Source organism: Nanorana parkeri, unplaced genomic scaffold (genome assembly GCF_000935625.1).
Source record: "Nanorana parkeri isolate BGI_ZX_2015 unplaced genomic scaffold, ASM93562v1 scaffold18, whole genome shotgun sequence".
Lineage (NCBI taxonomy): Eukaryota > Metazoa > Chordata > Amphibia > Anura > Dicroglossidae > Nanorana > Nanorana parkeri.
The window spans coordinates 3,840,387-3,860,358 of record NW_017306286.1 but is presented as its reverse complement, the minus strand read 5'-3'; the positions used below and the strand labels follow the sequence as shown (position 1 = coordinate 3,860,358).

The window sequence follows — 19,972 nt, the reverse complement described above, 5'->3', positions numbered from 1 at the left end:
TTGGACGTTATTACATTATCACATGAGATTGAAGTGTTGTGTGCAAGTTTTGGACATTATAAGAGGACACATAAAGGGTAGATAGATATATGATCACACATTTTATTTTAAATATTTTCTTGTGTGTACTTTTATAATTATAAGATTAAGTGCTGTATCCTTATTGTTATTTTAACTCAACATTTTGATTTTACCCTCACTTTCATTCCAGGAGACATTGATATTCAGGACAATTAGAGAGAGTAAATCTCCCTAACAGGGACACAGACAGCAATAAAAACCTGACAGTAGTCCTAACTCCTCACAAGTTTATCCAAATCTAAAAAATAAAATAAAAATAGTTATATTTTAACAACATGGTTTGAAAACAGTGTAAAGCCTTTAAAAACAGAAATCACATGTTTGTATCTATCCCCTTACTGTGAATCATACTAACTGCTCCATATAGTGTACAAGCAAAAAAAGCAGACTATCACCTTCATTCATTCAGGTATGTATCCTGTTTTTAAAGAAATGTATCTTCATGCCTCTTTCATCCCCATTACCCTTTTAAAGTCTTTGTAATCTAGTATTGCGGGAAAGGCTAACTGCTCACCAGGTATTAATTCCATGTAAATGTTAAATTGCATTGGTGCTAGGATGCAGATACTAGCTAGATCTCTGGAGCATACGAGAAATAAAATGAACTCAATCTATTTAACCCAGAGAAGGAAAAGATATAGGGCACTTTTACCATAAAACCAATTTCCTTACATATAATGAGCAAGTTTTGGAGCTGTAAATCATAAATTAATGTTGATCACCCTCTTCTACTACGCTATCACATTCGCTGTTCAGAGTACATGCCAGCCATCAGTCTGGAGAACCACATGACACAAACATACATTCAATATGCTAGAAATCCCAAGAAGGGACATTTTCATAGCTTCATATATCCAGAGTGCAGTAAGAGATATTAGGAAAGGCAATAGCACTGAACCCATATGCAGAAAATGCCATCACTAATAATATATATATATTTCAAAATTGATGTCAAGCAGCAGGAATTGCTGCTCTGTTACAACAGTGATAGTCCTCTGATGGAACACTAAATCCCTTCTCCCGTATTTATTTTAGTCAGAGCTACAGGAACCTGCATGTTAAATCTCTCATTTCATAGGATGACTGCTCTCTCTTCTCTTCTCTGCCTAAATTATTCATAGGACTCAATGAATAGTCTTTTCATCTGCTCTATTTCTCACTGGGTGTTTGCTTATAAATTTCACATTTTCAATGAAAAAGAAGAAAGAAAGATTAATACACATGCAGGATTTGTTTGGAAACAGATAAAGACAATTGCTAGAAAGAAGCCATCTATAAACAACCAATATTATACCATAAATGGTATTTACAGGGCATTTACCCCCTCTAGTCTTGCAGGGTAAACATCTTAATATGAATCATATTGGGAAAATAATGTTATGACAATATCATTTGTTTACAATAGAGATATACATCACTAGCTGTGGCCATCTTATTGAAGCGAGAGAAAGTTCTATATTGACTTGATAAAACTTCAATATTGTTAGTGCGTTGATAAGATCATATAAACTAGTTTCTAAGAACAGAAGGAACATGAAATTAGCCTATTTGTAAGAGATTTGCTTGCCCTTTTTGTAAACAAAATGGATAATATGGGATGATGTCTTACTAGTTTCATTGTGATCCCTTAACGCTTCAGATTGTACTGTGAGAATGAAGTCTATTTACAAAAAAAAAGGTGTTAATTTACTTAAAGAGAATAGCATGTTCACTTCATAATGACATTTTCTCATTGCAAGGGAATATTCACTTAGCTTAGTGAACGTGCTAAAAATTCACTTTGCAAAGAATACCCAGCCAAAAAAATGGTTACACATAATTGGATGATGGAAGTGAAAGTAAAGTATATTAAAGTAAAGTAAAAATTCCCTTGCAAAGCGAACAGCCTATCAGTCCTTAGCAAATCAACCCCATTAAAGCGGAAATGTACCCATATCTTCAAAATAACAACAAACACACCTTTAGAAATGTTTAGTAATGACAATCTACAAGCACATACTTCCAGATAACTGCTGGCTTTGTATTCTTTGCATACCTTATTTCTCTTTTCTTCCCCAGTCTTCTAACAGTGGCCATTGTAACTAAGGGCAGGTTACTAGATCTCCCTTTACTTCCTGGAACTCTGGCGCATGTGACTCGAACATGTGACCATGCACATAATCCCAGGGGGGGGGGGAAATGCTTTTCCCAGAGATCTCATGAGTTTACAGATGAGATTTCCCAGCAATGCCCTGTTGATGTTACCTTCCCAGGTTGCAAAGCTTGGGCATAATTACATCATTTGTGTCAAATTGAACCAGGAAGTGGAAAAAAATAAATTGTAAGAAAAATGAAAATATGTTTGTTTAGCTTATGAATGTAAGAAGATTTTATATCGGCATGCCGAGCTGCATGCTGTTGTGATTTTTAGTCAAAGGGGGTGAAAGTCCACTTTAAGTCTAAGGGGTCTATTCAGTGAGAGATCAGCATCCCTGGTTACCAGCTAACCAGGGACACTGATCTCCAGACAGCAAACTCTCCTGGACGCTCCGGGAGTCTCCTGCTCCCGGCTGCCCAGGAGAGAAACACTGCTTTTTCTTTTTTTTTTCTTTATTCTGACACGGAGCGCTGTCAGAATAGAAAAACATTTTAAAATGTTTTGCCCACAGGATTGCATTGCTTGATTCCTATTGGCTATTTCAATTTGCAATAGCCAATAGTAAACTAGCATTGCACCCGCCCTCTGCTGATGGAACTGATGGAGAACTATTTTTCTGTTGATTAGTATTTCCCATCAAACATTAACTTGCAGAAACTCAGTCTAATTACCAACACAGCATTCATTCAGCTCATGCTAATATTTGGGCTTAAAGCAGAGCACCAACCCACAGCTGTTTTTTTTAAAGATTACCTTTATACATTCTTTTCTCCTGGCTGCTTCTGGCAAGTCACATAACATTCTAAGACCAGAGGATGGGTCCATGACAGACTGGGCTCACTCAGTAAGTAGCAGCTGCAGAGCTAAATTTCTGTGGGGGGCAGCACTACAAACAAGTATTGCACCGAGAGTTGTTCTTTTACCTTTAAAATGGCCGGGTTGTTTAAAAACAACGAAAGATCTGCTTTACCCTGTTACACACCTGAGCATATGATAAAAAAACATGCATAAGCAGAAGATACCTTTAGCAAAAACTGCTTGTCAAAACTTTCAATACATCCAGAGATATATCTTACCATCTAATATAAGGATCATACCTTATGATTACCTCCTATACCTTCACACTTCTCCTTGAATATAATAGGCAGCCTCACTGAACAACGGGGAAGATCAGATCCGGAGGGTGCCAGGATCAAGCTTAACGTTTACAGGAAAAAGTAAGATCTGTATATAATTTCCCTTGCCTGTATCTCTGTATCTACTAATTGTTTTGACATGTGGTAACCTAGGGTCATGCATTTATTTCAGCATATACTGTATTTGCTGGCGTATAAGACTACTTTTTATACTTAAAAACATCCCCCGAAAATCGGGGGTCTTCTTATACGCGGGGTATACAATGTATACCTTTAGTTCGTTTGGGCCAAGCTGGCCCAAAACGAACATCCCTAATCTGTCAGCCCGCTGGATGTGCGGTAATACTGTATGTACGGTAGCTTTGGCTACATACTGTCTACCGCGCTGAGCCAATTACAGCGAGCGATGTACACAACCTCTGCCAATCCGAGCAAGCTTTGTATTCATTAATAGAATACATTGCTCACCGTGATTGGCTCAGTGCGGTATACTGTAGGTAGCTGAAGCTACCGTACATACAGTATTACCGCACATCCATCCATGATGTTTTTAAATGGTGTTGCCTCGGAAGTGGGGTAGTCTTATATGATGAGTATAGCCCAAAACCTATGTTTTAAGTGGAAAATTAGGGGGTCGTCTTATACACCCAGTCGCCTTATACGCCGGCAAATACGGTACTTGGTTTGAATTGTTCCAGTTTGTGACAGGTTTGCTTTGAGCTAAATTATATCCTAATCATCATTAAAGGAGAACTATGGGGTCAGTGTTTTTCCCCATAGTTCTCCTTAGGGTAACGGGAGGACACAAACTAGCGTCCCTAAGTTACCCTAGCGTCCCTAAGTTACCCTAGCGTCCCTAAGTTACCCTAAGCTCAGTATAACGCGAGCTACAGCTTATAGCTACATCTGGCACTGACTCGACCGGGCATGTCGGTTATATATATATTCTTTGCCATAAGGTAATTGAGCCATGCTCCAGGTATATATGGTATTGTACATATATTTTTTTATATATACATCAAGAACATCATTGGTTACTATATGACATACAATTTATTTCACCATAGAACAATTGGGCTATGCTCCAAATATATATGATATTGTACATATATATTTTTTTTTTTGCATAAAGAACATCATCAGTTACTGTATAACATGCAGTTTATTCTATATAGATATTCTACAATCTTAGTGGCTGGACCCCCTTCTAGTCTGGATAATCGTCCAGACCCATGTTATAGATCAGGTTCCCTAACAGACTAATTATATTAATCAGGAAAGGGGCTGTCACATGTATTGTTCTAGATTTTCATTTTTAATTTTGGGGTGAGTTTTAGTTGGTGGTCATCATAAGTGTTTCCCTATCTTCTCTTGGTCTAATTTCTATCTTTTTATCTTCGAATTGAGTTCATTCATATTGTTATACTGTCCATTTGTTTGTTTTGTTTTAGTTTGTTTGTTGGTTTTGTTCATAAGAACGACTTGTAACTAAGTGTTTCATTTAGACCCGGGTACACGGTGGACTTTAATTTAAAAATCCATCGTGCTTCCGACTGTAGCAGTTTTTTGTTTATGTCTCCGCCTCTCCTCTCTTCATGGATGTGATCCAGAACATAGAATTTAATAGCCGCTAGGTCAAAGTTGTGATGAAGTCCTATGTGCCGACTTATTGGGGTGGTAAGTTTTCCATTTTTTATTAGGTATACATGATCGTAAATTCTATTCCATCATTTCCTAAAGGTCTTCCCCACGTAGTGCGCTCCACAGACACAACTCATCATATAGATAATGTTGTTGGTTTGGCAGGTTACCGTATGTTTAAGTCGCCATTGTTTCTCATTATTTGGTAGGGGAATCGTGGTTCCTTCCACGACAAAGCAGCAATATTTGCATTTCCCACACTTTTGGAGACCTAGGTCTCCGCATTTCTCCGTTTTTGATTGGGGTATATACAGACTGTGTGTTAGTCTGTCCCTCATTGATTTCGCTCTTCTGAACACTAGCTCTGGGGTGTTCTTTACGTATTTCTTGATTACGTCATCATTAGTAAGGAGATGCCAATTACGGCTCAAGCATTCTCTTATTTTGGCGTGCTGTTTTGAGTACTTCGTAACCATTTTAACTGTATCCTTGTTTCCCTGTTGTTCTTGTACACCTTCTTTCCTATTCCTCCCATAAAGTATCTGTTCCCGTTTTTGCTTCTGTACCCGATTATAGGATTTTTGGAGTGTTTTTTGACTGTAGCCTCTCTCTAGAAGTCGAATTTGTAATAGTTTTGCCTCCCTTTGGAAGTCAACATCCCTGGTACAATTCCGCTTCAATCTCAGGTGTGCACTAGATGCATGTAGGATCGAGTTCCCTGCCGTCGCCTTTCTGAAAAGAGTTGTCATTAGGTAGTTATCTTCTTTGATTCCAACTTTAACATCTAGAAAGGTTATTTCTCTTTGGCTATAATTCATGTTAAACTTGAGATTGAAGGCATTGTTTTCCAGGGATGTGACAAATTGCTTCAGGTCTTCCTCAGTGCCCGTCCAAATTATGAAGACGTCATCGATATACCGACGCCATATCAAGATGCTGTCCAGGCATTGTTCGAATCTGTTCATCAGAAAAGAGGGCTCTTTCCCACCCCCCCAGATACAGGTTCGCGTACGATGGGGCACAACAAGTGCCCATCGCCACCCCCTGTATCTGGAGGTAGTGGGTGTCTCTAAATGTAAAGACATTTTTTGTTAGCACGTACTGTAGTAGATTTATTATAAAGTTGTTATATGCCCATTGTACTTGTGGTCTCTCCCCCAGGAATCCGCTGATGATTTATATTCCTTTGTCATGTGGGATGCTGTTGTATAGAGCTTCTACATCTAATGCTACTAGCCATGAGTTGTCTGGATCGTCATGTCTTCCACTATTTTAAGGAGTTCCACCGTATCTTTGAGATACGAGGGGAGCGATAGTACGTGTGGACGTAAGTAGCCATCTATTACAATACTGGCTGATTCCGACAGACATACTATTCCGGAAACAATAGGACGTCCAAGGGGATCTATTGTACTTTTATGAATTTTTGGTAGGACATAGAAGCAGGGTATCCTGGGATGTTTCACCTCTAGATACTCTAGGGTTTGTTTATTTATCAGATCCTTCATATATGCTTCATATATAATTGCCAAAAATTCTATTTTGAAGTTTTCAATATCTTGTTTTTCGATCTTCTTGTACCAGTCCGAATTATTCAGGATCTTTTCACACATCTGTCATTTTTCACAGTCCATAATTACGATGTTTCCTCCTTTATCCGATGGTTTGATGACTAAGTTGGTGCTCCTTTCCAATCTTCTTATGGCTTCATTCTGTTCTTTTGTTATATTCGTCTTATTCCCATATCGGATCCTTATATTCTCCAGATCTCTACTCGTCTGCTGTAAAAACGACCAGATATTGGGGTTGGCCCAAAGGTGGGGGAATTTATCAGATGTTTTCTTGTAGGTGGCTATTGCTATTTCCCCGTTTCCGGAGGTCTCTTCCTCTTCCTTAAAATCACTGTTTGCCTCATCCCATAGTGTAATTTGAAGCAAGCACCCAAATTACATCTTTTCTTATATGTTAATCACTAATAACTCTTTTTGAAACAAAGCTCTTGCGCTCTCATCTCAAATTTTACATTTATACACATATACATATTTAATAATAATCGGGTCAAACATTTCCCACACCCATCTATATTGTCAATTAAAATAAGCAGCATATTCTTAAATTAAATATAAAAAACATAAAATATTCACATTAGTAACCTAGAATGAATGGAAGGATATGCATAAACATCTAGAGGTAAATGCAAAAAGGAGGGTTGAACTATATCCAAAACTTAGCAGACACCCCATTGAATTCCCTACATTAGAGAGACCCAATATAAATATAATGTTACTGTAGGGTATAATGTCTTGCAAACATTTTACCATAGAATTAATACTCCTGGCGACTGCGATTGGACGACGCTTTACCACAATCAGGTTCCTCCCCCAAAGGACCCCGGGGTCCCAGGTGTGACAAACCAAGTAAGCAGTGGAGGCAACGCGGGGTCTATTTTCTGCCCACTCCTGACTGGCTTCCTGGGCACTTCTCCCTCATACTGCAGACCAACCCGGCATGGTAAGTAAGAGCTCTCAGAATAACTATATAGTATGTAACTGACCCATTTGGGGTCTCACTTAGGAATACGAGTATACAGAATAAACAAATCTAAATGTATGCACCAATGAATGTCAGATACGATGTACATATAAATGAAGAAAAATTCTCTTATTAATAGATTCATCCTGAATGGTCCCCTGATGAAGCCTATGGCGAAACGCGTCGGGCCTATTAAGTTAAGCTATGCTTTGAAAAAACTATCAAGTGGTTAGAAATATGCAACTACATCTGAATGTTGGATCAAATGATTTTTAGAGCTGTTAACAATCAATGTATTGATGTGTCCTCTGCAGGGATTTGATTTTTAATAAGATTGATTTGAATCATGTATGTAACCAATTAAGCATGTATTAGTAATAAATTGTATATTTCTCTACATATCTCTCTTGGACGGTCATTTACACCCCTCCAGAAACCCTTACAACCTTCTATTTTGTCGTACTAAATACAAAAAACGAATAAATCCAGCTTCAGAGTTGTAATGGTTATCTTTACTGGCCAAAATTTAGAACTGTATTTTTTAAATTGAAGCAGATTTTATGTCTAGCTGTTCTATAGATTTCTAGGGTTTGTATTGAGATGCATTAAAATAAACTAAAGTGTGTATGATATAACATTTGCTTTACTTTACCCTTCTCTCATCCACAGGTTCATATGTATTTTTGTATTTCTTCATGACCTGCGCCGCTAGGACTTGAAAACGTAGTCGAAACTCTGTGAGGCCCATACGCTCACTGTAACCTTTAAATATAAAAACAAGTAAATCCATAAATGATTACATGCAATATACATAAACAGATTCTGCAACATCAAAGGTAAGTATCTGTTCTTATTCCCTTAGATCAAAAAGATACAGATTTTCTGTTTGCCAGCAAGTAAGCTTATTCAGTATAGCAAAACCACATTGTGGAGTATATCTTGAAGAGGAGCAGTAAAGCACAACCATGGCGTAGCTCTGCAAAGCAGCAAACAGGACCTTCATATAAAATGATCAAATATGTCTACCTCAATGTACATACAAAAATGCCAATTATACATGATAGAAACAAGGGTTTTAAAACTGAAACACACATTAATAGGATTGTGTACATTGAGTTGATCTTGTTTAATTAAACATTGAAAAGGTTATGCATTCTTCTCAAAGCCTCAATGTTTAGAATCAAATCACTTCTAGGTAAAGTGGTTGGCATCACCATTATACACTGCATAGTGTTTCTTTTGTAATGAACACACAAAGAAGCTAGACAATTCAATATTGTAGAGTTAGATGACACTGGAGGTGAAATGCTGGCTTCTTCAAAGAAGATTTAAACCCCAACCGAATGAATTTTCTAAAGCACTGTATATCGAATAACAAATTGCCCACTTTTTTAAAATAAAATATTATTTTACTTTTATGGTATCTTCTGCAGCCTCTTTTATTGCAAAACGGTAGGCCATGTCTGTATACTATGGGGTCTATTCACTAAGCTGCCGTAGGCTTAAAGCTAACGCTGTTCGGCTATTCACTTCAGGCTGGTACATCGGGTTATTCAATTTGCAATACCAAACTAGCTATTGTACCCGCCCTCTGCTGCTGTCAATCAGTAGTGGGGACCTGATGGAGAACTGCAGCAGAGGGCGGGTGCAATGCTAGTTTGCTATTGGCTATTGAAAAATTGGGAGAAATGTCCCCTGGTGCAGCGCTAACACTGTGGTGATGGTGTGGGAGTAAGGGTTGGAGCGCTTGGTGTGCGGCTTCTTAGAAATACGGACCGGGGTGTCCGACGTTTGATAAGTGGGTAAAAAACAGTGAAGAGTGAAGAAGCGCCACTACCAAGTGGTGATTTGTCAAAAATAGATAAGGGTATCAAACTTACCAAGTAGTGGGTACTGGCGTGGTGTCAGCGGCGAGGTGAGGATGGATGAAAGTCCAAGGTTTGCTCAGTGTGATAGGCACTCAGAGCGGTGTGTGGGCAGATTTGGGGCTGAGAAGGGTTAAATGTCAGTGGGAACCTGGGTCCGATGTAGAGTATAGCAGGGATTTGAGATGGGGGGGCGGGGCGTGATGCAGAGAGTGGCAGGCACGGTGGGGACCGGGTTACTAGATATTTTAACGATCTATGAGAGATGTAGCCCGGATCCTCAATAGTGTGGGACGGCTTGTCTGGAGGATGCCGGCCGCTGGGAGAGGACAGTGAATGAGAGCCTGAAATGAACGTACGGGAGGGGCGGGGGTGGTGCTGGCAGGAGGAGAGTGTCCAGAGGAGGCCGGTGGTGCAGTTGAATGCCTGGAGGAATACGGAGGTCAGGGTGGGCCAAGGAGATAGGTGAGACTACACCGCTCGAGGGCACGAGCAGGGAGCCCGGAACAGCGAGCGGTGTGTCCGTGGGGTAGCGCGGGTGAGAGCAAGTGGCGGAGGTGTAAGGGGTAACGGGTGACTGTGTCAAAGGCTGGCTACGCGTTTCGAAGAGCTGTTCTTCTTTCTCAAGCCAAAGAGTGAGAAATAGCCAACAGGAATCTAGGAATGAATTCCTATGGCCAAATTTTTTTTTTGCCTATTCTGACTGGCTCGACTGAGCCGCTCGGCCAAGTTCGGGAGCTGTACGGGCTATAGTGAATAGCCTGTACAACAGCCCTTCGGTTCTACTGAACCGAAGGGGTCCTGGGGCCAAAGCTAGCCGAAGGATCGGCCGAAGCTATGGCTAGATCCTTCGGCTGCTTTGTGAATAGACCCCTATGTGTCAGCACAGCTACTTGTAGCCTCCACCAGGGGTGAATGTGGCATTGTGACAATGCTAGGGCACAGCTGAGAGACAATTGTCACCCCATAAAAGAAAGTGTTCTTGAGAAAAGACCTTTATGGCAGGATGAATAGGTATTGTTTGAATAAAAGCAGATGCAGATTTAAAAAGATTGCCCAGGACATACATGAGACATTCTTCAGATTTGCCCCACTTGGCCCTAAACTCAGCAGGAACTCGCAAATTACATGCTATCTATTTAGCACTCCAGCAAAAACCTGAAAGTTCTGGTCCTTCCCTTTACCCTGAATCTCCCTTTTTTTCTTCTTTTTCCCCTCCTCTCTCTTACCCATGCCTTTTACGTGTATCTATCTTCATCCCTTCCCAACAATATCTCCCCATGGGTAGCAATTCTATGCTCAAAAGCTATACAAATCCAATTATTCATATTGCAAATAGCCCGTACAGCAGCCCTTCGGTTCAGCTACGGCTGGATCCTTCGGCTCCATAGTGAATAACCCTCATAGATTTGACAAACATTAACGCTAATATCATGCAACATTAAAAAAAAATGCAGCTACCAGTTTTTTATTCTACAGGGCATCTGCTTTCAGAAAATATATACATGTTTGGGGGGTTTAAAATAATTTTGCATGTATGTGCAAAAATAAAAAAAATGCTCTGGTCCTAAGGTGGTTAAATATAAAACATCTTACAGGGTGTATGAATCAATAATGAGCCTGCAGGGAAATGGGGGAATTTTATACACTATGGGGTCTATTCACTAAGCTGCCGAAGGATCTAGCCGTAGCTTTGGCTGATCCTTCAGCTAGCTTCGGCCCCAGGACCCCTTCGGTTCAGTAGAACCGAAGGGATGCTGTACGGGCTATTCAGTATAGCCCGCACAGCTCCCGAAGTCGACTGAGCGAAGGTGAAAGCTGAAGCTGGCCGAGTGGCCAGCCGACAGCCTGCTTCTGACAGCTGGGTGGAGCCAGCCATCATCTCACGGCTGGGTGCACTTGCAGAGAGATCAGCGTCCCTGGTTACCAGCTAACCAGGGACGCTGTCATTACACACTAAGAGCGGCCTGTCCGTGTTCTCAGTGTGTAATGACAGATGGTGTTCCTGGTTACCTGGTAACCAGGAACGACATCTGTCATTCCTCCCCGGACGCTCTGGGAGTCTAATAGTGTTTCTCTCCCGGGCGGCCAGGAGCCTATCTCCCAGGAAGGTTCACTCTGGTCGATCAAGCAGAATAAACCTTTACCTGCTCTATTTTATTTTTTTCTTCTGACATCGAAGCCGTTGGCTGCCGTCAGAAGAAAAACAAAATAAATCACCATAGTAATGTTTAGCTAGATTCCTATTGGCTATTTCAATTTCCTATAGCCAATAGCAAGCTAGCTATTGCACCCGCCCACTGCTGTTGTCAATCAGCAGAGGGGGACCTGCAGTTCTCCATCAGGTCCCCTCTGGTGATTGACAGCAGCAGAGGGTGGGTGCAATAGCTAGTGTGGTATTGGATATTGCAAAGCTATGCATTCCTATGGTGTGTTCTTTTTTTTTTTACGGCAGCAGAACCGCCCGTCCAATAGTAAACAGTTGGGCGGAGCTAGCTGTCACTGCTAGCTCCGCACAATCGTTTTCTAATCTTTTTTATCTACTTTTTTAACTATTTTTCTATTCTGTTCGGTCCCACAGAGGGACCAAGCAGAACAGCCGAGCCGAATGCCGCTCAGCGGATTCGGCTATTTACTCACTGCTGTTCGGCATCTATGAGAATAGACCGAACAGCAGCGAGTAGCCTGCCGGAGGTTCGGCTTAGTCAATCCAGATGTTGGATCGGCTGAGTCGAACCCCTTCTGCACTTCGCGTCGGCTGAACATGCTGAGCTGAAGCAACATGATGTACGGCTGATTTTAGCCGGTGTACGGCTGGAATCAGCCGTACCAGCCTGAAGTGAATAGCTGAACAGCTTCCGGGTCACTTTGCTTGGGGTCGGTTAGTCAGTAGGCTGCCTACGGCTGCTTAGTGAATAGACCCCTATGTCTACAAAGAGTCTTGTGATTCCATTCACCAGTCTATACATCCCTTTCCCCTATAGCTCTTCTGTTGGTTTTCTTTTAAGTGTTAAAAGGTGACCATTCAACACAAGAATTAAGAAAAAAAGAAAAGTGAATCACAGATTGATCATATAGTTTTTTTGTGCTACTTTATAAAGCAGAAGTGTCTTAAATCTTTTATGGTAAATACCGCCCTAATCCTATACATTTTATCATTTAAGACAGATTTACTTGCATGTATAGTTACACTAGAGTTAAATTTGCTGTATTAAACTATCTATCAAAAGCCTGATTTTTCAGATGCATTCAGATGAAATAGTATATAAATTGACTGTCAAGGGTGACAACGTTAAGATGATTTACAAAGTATTGATTAAAAATGACCTTCCTAAAGGAATGGTTAGTCTCTGGTGATCTCTGCTTGATGCCATCAGGATTTCTATTGACCTTCTATTCAATAAAATTTAGCACCTACAGTGGAAATATATTCTGTTTGGCTCCAGGATATTAGGTACCAGGACAGAAGAAGTTAAGATTTGCTGACAAGGGCAATTCATTTTTTAATCCATGCAGAATAGATGTAGCAATTTCGCTTAAAAGTTCCTGGCAGCTATTTCTTAATGTCATTAATTAAGTGGAAGTCATTATGTTCTTCACCCTAATGGGCCAGCACCCTTATTTGTCATATGCAGCAAAACACATCTTCAGTCCATGTCATTATAAGACATAAGCAATATATTTTCTTTCAGAAACACAGGTATTTATAAACAGCTTGTCAGGAAGGTGATCTTTGTCAGATTAATATAAGAAAGTTGAATGCAATAATTAATTTGGAAAACTATGTACATATGCCAACACACAAATGTCATTTTCAAGGCAAAAAGTTACAGTGTGCACTTATATCCAACTATTAAAGTCCAATTCCAGCTATACCTTCGATTTTGGTTAGATGTGAAAAAATTTAACTTTTGTTAAATTTTTATTAGGAATGCACAGAAACCAGTTTAGATATCAGTGCCGATACTTGGCATTTTCACGAGAACTACCAGGGTTGCAGAGTATGTAGTTGGGACTGGGCCCTGGCTCTCCACCACTGTCCTGAAATCATTAGTCTGTATTGTTTTAGAAAAACTGTCACATGACAATAAACAAAAAAGTATTGATATATATATATATATAACAAATCATACATTAAAACAGGGATGCAAAATCCCAGGAGCCCGTAGCCAAAGCTTGTTAAAAATGACAGCTGAATGCTAACTTTTGAGTTTTTCTCTAGTCTGGTATTGGAGCTGGAAAAGTAGCAGTACTTGTACCAAGTGCGGTACTTGGTATCTGTGCATCCCTAGTTTTTATTGCTGTCCATGAGCCCCTTGGAGAGATTTCACCTCATTTCCTGTCAACCTGACAGCCTACGACACCAGGACAAGAAATGAGGGAAGCGCTAATCACTAGGACTAGGACATCACAGACACTAATAATAACCTGTCAGAGGATCTAATCCTTCCCAATTTATTAAAAAGAAGAATGTGTTTTGTTGCATTCTGTGTCGCTCTTGGAGACATTTTTCCACTGATTTCATTTAAAGGCTTTAATCTGGAGCATGCACTAAACCCAATGGTGTTCTCTGCCATGGGCTTGTTGCTGCTTGCAATGAAAGCTTAGTCCTGTGTGTTATAACAGATCTGAGCATCATGAAAAAAAATATCATAAAATGCATTTCAAACTAATATCCAGTTTGTACTGGAAAGAGAGAAACATTTTAATCATTAGCATATAAATATATATTCAATATGTGTCTAGAAACAGAGTATTTTGCTGATGCTGTAAAGATTTCAAATTAAGTTTTGAATGTTTTCACTTAGATATTATTTTTCCTAACATTTTTATTTCACATTTCAGACGTTGTTTTATAGATAAAATTATTTAGAAAGGGCAGAATATTTATGCAGAGTAAAACTGAGGTAGATCCCATATATTGTTTTTTTTATGCACCTGCTGTTTTAATACTGCCAAGCTGGAGGTTAGCAGCTGACAACCCCAGGGAGGATCAGCACTCAACTAATTAAGCCTATCAGAGTAGTCCATGCTTCTACCAGATGCGTATGTTCAGCTGAAAAATATGTAAACGTGGTATGGGTGGGGAATTGAGATCTAACAAGCAACATAGTTTAGTCATCGTCTGCTAATACTGTAGTGTATATTAGTTTAAGCATGTGTGCAAATATCTGGAATCCATAGCTCTCTAGTCTCAACAAAAGTATTTATTGAGAAGTCAATTCCAGTGTACAAATAAAACATTTTGGGTTAGAGTTATATTTTTGGAAGAAATATTTTAAAGACTAGAAGTAATAGTACCCACGGTTGGACAGATATCTAAGTAAAAACCATGCTTATCCTTAAAGAGGCTCTGCAGGTTTTAAGTCCAGTCACCTAAAGGTATCTCTACTTTCCTATAGCAGCTTCTTTCTTCCTGATAAAGCTAAAGCTTGCCTGCCTGCTCCTCCCTGCCTCCTGCACATACCTGTTGGTCAGTGCGGCAGCTAATAATGGGCAGATTGTGAGAGGTGTTACAGCAAGCTCCTACACTATACAGAATTGTCATAGCTCTACCTGTCAGAATGGTTTGATATTCAGCCATACTTTCAGGATTTTTAAAGCTGCTGCAGGTATGCACAGGTACTTTTGGGTGTCTGTACTTTATACATGTAGGAATATTTGTGTGTGTGTGTGTGTGTGTGCGTGTGTGTGTGCGTGTGTGTGTTTTGCATGACAAAGGGGTATGTCCAAATCCTCAAGCAAGATTTGCAGGAAAGGGACCTATCATTAGAGAAAGACTAAACATTGCTGAGCACCAGCATATGGACTATAATTTTCATGAAGTTAATTCCATTGGGAGCTCACATTTACCTTTCTAAATGAGGGTTTAACAAACCTAAGTAGTAGACTCGGTTTTGTTTGTGCTCAGCAATGGATTTCTTTGTTGCTTTTTTAATACTGATGTTTTGCACATGCTGTAGTGCAACCTTTCACAAAGCCGAGCATTACCTGGCATTTATGCAGATAACTGGTCCAAATCTCCATTGAGCCTTTCATTAGGAAAAAATTGGGTGCAAATGTGGAGTAGACCTATACAAGCTAAGTATCTAGAGTAAACTATCAGTATATGAACTCACCAAACACTACATTTTCATATAAGCTTTCACATGTTGATGTTATTTCAAAGCTATGTTAAGCCTTTCCAAATCTGTAGCTTTCATTAACAGAATACTTGGTGATCCTGCCATGAAGGTTGTTCAGGCTTTTCTGTTGTAGGTTCACAACACATTACCCTGTCTCTGACTTATTCCCCTGCATTGTCACCCTGTAACACTTGCTTCTGATTGAGACTACAAATGGTGCAACATACATCTCACTTTCTTCTGTTGTCACCATCAAGAAACCTGTTTTGAGAAATATCATACAGCAATCGCTGGGGTGTATCCATGAAGACCAGAGGAGATCAGCAGCACTAAGGTGCAACAATCCATGAAAAAAGTGGACACAAGTTTTTGCTAAAGTAAAATTGCAATTGTTTATTATACACAGTGCTTTAGCAAAGTAAATTTTCTCCAGCTAGGGTTCATATCTAATACAATGATATTATAATTATATTTGGTAACATGGTATGTTCAGAATTAAAACATTAAAAAACATTGCAGATATGCAACGAGAAAATTCACTTTGCTAAGTGAACAGTCTATTTCCCTTTAGCATAGCTTTAGTCAGGGACAGAGAAAGTCTGAGCGGAAATAGCTTCTGTTGTCCTCTCACATTAGAAAACCAATACGGCAATGTGATAACAATTTCAGGGGGCCACCCTGTATTAATTGTTTAATTGTAGAACAAGGATTACAATGAATGTAGCAAAATCAGATATAGAACATTATTTTAACTATTTAGAATTTGTGACAAAGATACTCTCAGCCTCACCCTTCACAGAGCTAACAGGCCAACAATCTAAGGCCAGCAGACAAAGAATGATTGCCACTGGGGTCAGTTAAGTCAGCAGTTAACCCTTTACACACCCAAGCAATACCTGCCACCATACGTTTTAACGGAAACGTGCATTGTTCACAGTAACCGCTGTGACAACGCTGACCCTAAGTAATGTGTGTCTGTTCATTCAGAGAGCAATATAACAGGAATGTTTAAAAAATTGTAGCTTTAGAACTTAAAGCATGATGATTTTTCAATATTGTTTTTAGTAAAAGAAAAGATGTGTAAAAAAATATTTACAGAAAGTATATTACAAAATACAGACAATAGCAACAGAAAACTAAATGGGATTAAAAAGGAAAGTACTTAATACGTTTTTCTGGTCTTTAGCTCTGGGCAGAATCCCAGTCATTTCAGCAAGTCCAATCTGGTGTATTAGAGTCACTGATCCTTAGAGATGACTCAGAGATTCATGCATAGTTAGATGGAAAATTGAGAGCTTCAGCTGCTTTTAGTGTTACTGAGCCTACCCCACCCAACCAAAGGGCTGAGGGGTGAAGGATATATCATATTTCAGCAGATCCTCCCTCCCAGCCAGATTTCTAAATGCATCCATATTTTTATATGACCACATGCTACAGTTTGAATACCCATACTGTATAATACTGTACAGAACTGAACAACTATTTGAAAAAGACTCCACATAGGTATTTAATGCTGTTTCTGCTTAGGTGATGGAATGTGTCTAATTCTTCTAGCACCTCATAATATAGGGGTATGAAGTCCTACAACAATTGAAAACCTACATTTGGGTGGATGCATGCTATTAATGTACCACCATCATATTACATTATGCAATATTTATAAAACTTAACTCTCGGCAGCTTATCTGTATTTTAGGACAGGTTACTAAACCCAGTCGGACAGATGTGTAGTTTTCACCGTATTTACTATAGGCTATGTTGAGAGTTCCAGGCTTATCATGCTCTACTAAGTGCTGTTATGATGGCTGTTAGTCTTTTATGACCAGATGTTAATGGGTTCTGCAGATCATGGCTAAACAAATAACTTAGATAACCTCCTGCTCTGGCTTGAGCTGTGAAATTTATGACTCCTGTTTGAGTAAGATGTGTTTTGAGGCTGACCTTTTGCTGGTGTGGATGTATGGAATATGTCAGACACAAAGCGGACAGATAAAAAGATTTAAAGTGTAGTTCCACCTTTGCTGTCAAAGTTGATAAAACCCCACTATATATTTGTTATTTGTTCCTATTTTACAAAGCATGCCCAACCATTTTTTTAAAAAATATTTTTTTTTACCTTGTAGCTGTTTCTTTGGTGAAAGCCTTTGTGCAGATTTTAGGCTAATCTAAACAGTCTCAAAGTGAGACCAGTTGGTCAGACTGAGGTCAGACTAAGCTATCTTTCGCTAACAAACAATGCTTCCATGCCTTAAACCATTTGTTTAGGACAGACAGTGTTTAGCCCTTTCCCTGTCAACGACGAAAGGCATATGGCGTAAACCCAATAGTTTCCAGCTGGCCACCTCGGTAAGCCTTACGCCTGGCTTTCACCCCTATTTGCTATAAGCTCATGGTCGCTTCAGTGACCATGAACTTATAACAAAAGGGTCCCTCTGACAGCCCCCTGTAAATGAATACCTGTTTTAAGTGGCTGACAAGCTGCTGATATTCATTACAAAAATCCAGCACCCTGCCACCACTACAAGTTCTGCCACTCTGCACTGCTCTGCTCCCCACTGGGGGCTGGCTGCATGCTGTGGTTTGTGTGCCCTTTGATCCCCGCTGCTCTACTCCATCTGCATCAGCAGAGGCAGTGAGGATTGGAGGGAAAACAGACTATTGCAGCCGGTGGGTGGGGGGTCAGATGAGAAAGTGGTGACAGTAAGGATGCGAACAGAGAGCCACTGTCAGGATGCAGAGCAGAGCTGTGCAGGCCAAGCGGTTCATATGTGAGATATTTCCTGATCCTTCCGAGGGCAGATCAGTACTGATCACTGGTGTTTGTAAATAACTGAGCACATAGTAAGCTTACTATGTCCCCACTTATGAATGAACAGGAAGTGCTTACATCACTTCCTGTTCATACATAAGTGGAGACATAGTAATCTCACTATATGCTCAGTTTATGAATGAACAGGAGCACTCAGTATAGAGGATTCGTATCCATGTATAACTGGAATAGAATGCTCCTGATCATTCAGTGCTGTGGCTCCAATCTCTTTTTCTATTTCAAAAGGGAAATGTCAGGTGTCTATTTAGACCTCTGATATTCCCCTGAAGCCCCCCAACAGTAAAAAATAAAAATATAAAATAAAAAAATAAAAATAGTCAAAAAATAAATAAAAACACAACATCACACACACACACAACGTACATGTGCAACAGTTTGCACCATATTGAGGTGTACGTCATACACATTCCCATTGTTAGAACACATTCCACTGCTTGATTTTTTCTTTTCTTTTTTAAAATAAAATTAATTCAACTGTGTGGCAGCGCATGGCATTGCGTTGTGACACATTGCTGTGCATTCCCTCATAAAAAGTTACCAAGTTAGTTAGGCAGGAACGATCTTTCCTGAACCCATGCTGATTGTCATTAACTACAAGAAAAAAAGGTTTCCACAGTGGGGTGTGCGAGGGCCCAGAGGGGAAAATAAAAAAAGGGGGCTTTTAAGAAACAAGTCCAGACCTCGTGTATAAAAATCTTAGAAGTACATTTATTCAATAAATTGTTGTATACATTATTTAAGATAAAAACGGAATGCAAAATCATCAATAAAAATGCTTTTACAAATGCAGGTTCACCGAATGGTGACGATACCGTGCAGTTACGATGTATATGGTTGTTTGTTATCAGAATGGTATAAACGCTCCTGTAAGTCCCTACATGTTTCGCCCCGAAAGGGCTTCTTCAGGGGAGAGAGACAATTAATATGGGAGATATGTGTCCTAGAATAAGAGTAATTAGGATCAGAGAACTGCACTTTAGTCTCACAAGTAAAATCATGCTTTACATACATTAATCTCGATCACAATAAATGTAAAAGTATTGTAAATGTTGAATGCTTACATATATGTGTCTTCACCGTCAGTTAGTCAGGGAAGCGAGAATATAGTGGAAAAACTGCTTCAAATACAAACAAGGGATTGGTTTTGTCAAGCATGAACCGCCACAGGTAAACACAAATGGAGGGATCGCGTCGGAGACAGCACCCTGTAGTCTTCAGGAAAAACAGGCAGCCGGCATACTAGACTTAGAGGTAGTGAAGTTCTGCTAAAGGAACATATGTATTGTAATTAATTATTCCATGTGAAAGTATATATGGATAAAAATAGATGAAAAATAGATATAAGTAAAAAAATGACAAACGCCGTCCCCTACGTCTTATATTTTATAAATGCCCCTCTCTTGTCCTTGGCGTGTTGTTTTACAGTTTTATTAAACCATATTGGTTTAGTCTTTGATCTTTTGCTTTTGCTCCCTAATGGTATAAACTTTGAAGTAGCAGTATGTAGTGTGTTTTTAAAACAATCCCACATCTGGTCTGTGTTTAGGTTTTGAAATAAGTTTTCCCATTTTATTTCCCCCACTAGGTTGCGCAGCTTATCAAAGTTGGCCCTTCTGAAGTTTAGG

The 19,972-nt window shown here is 39.6% G+C and overlaps 1 protein-coding gene across 1 annotated transcript in view; it reads right to left on the bottom strand.

The window, feature by feature from the left end:
• Positions 1-19,972, bottom strand: part of MYO18B (myosin XVIIIB) — a 427,031-nt gene that overhangs the window by 229,233 nt on the left and 177,826 nt on the right. Inside the window, exon 21 of the mRNA XM_018560492.1 lies at positions 8,180-8,289. Within this exon, the coding sequence (XP_018415994.1) occupies positions 8,180-8,289 (110 nt within the window). The remainder of the gene's footprint in view (positions 1-8,179; positions 8,290-19,972) is intronic.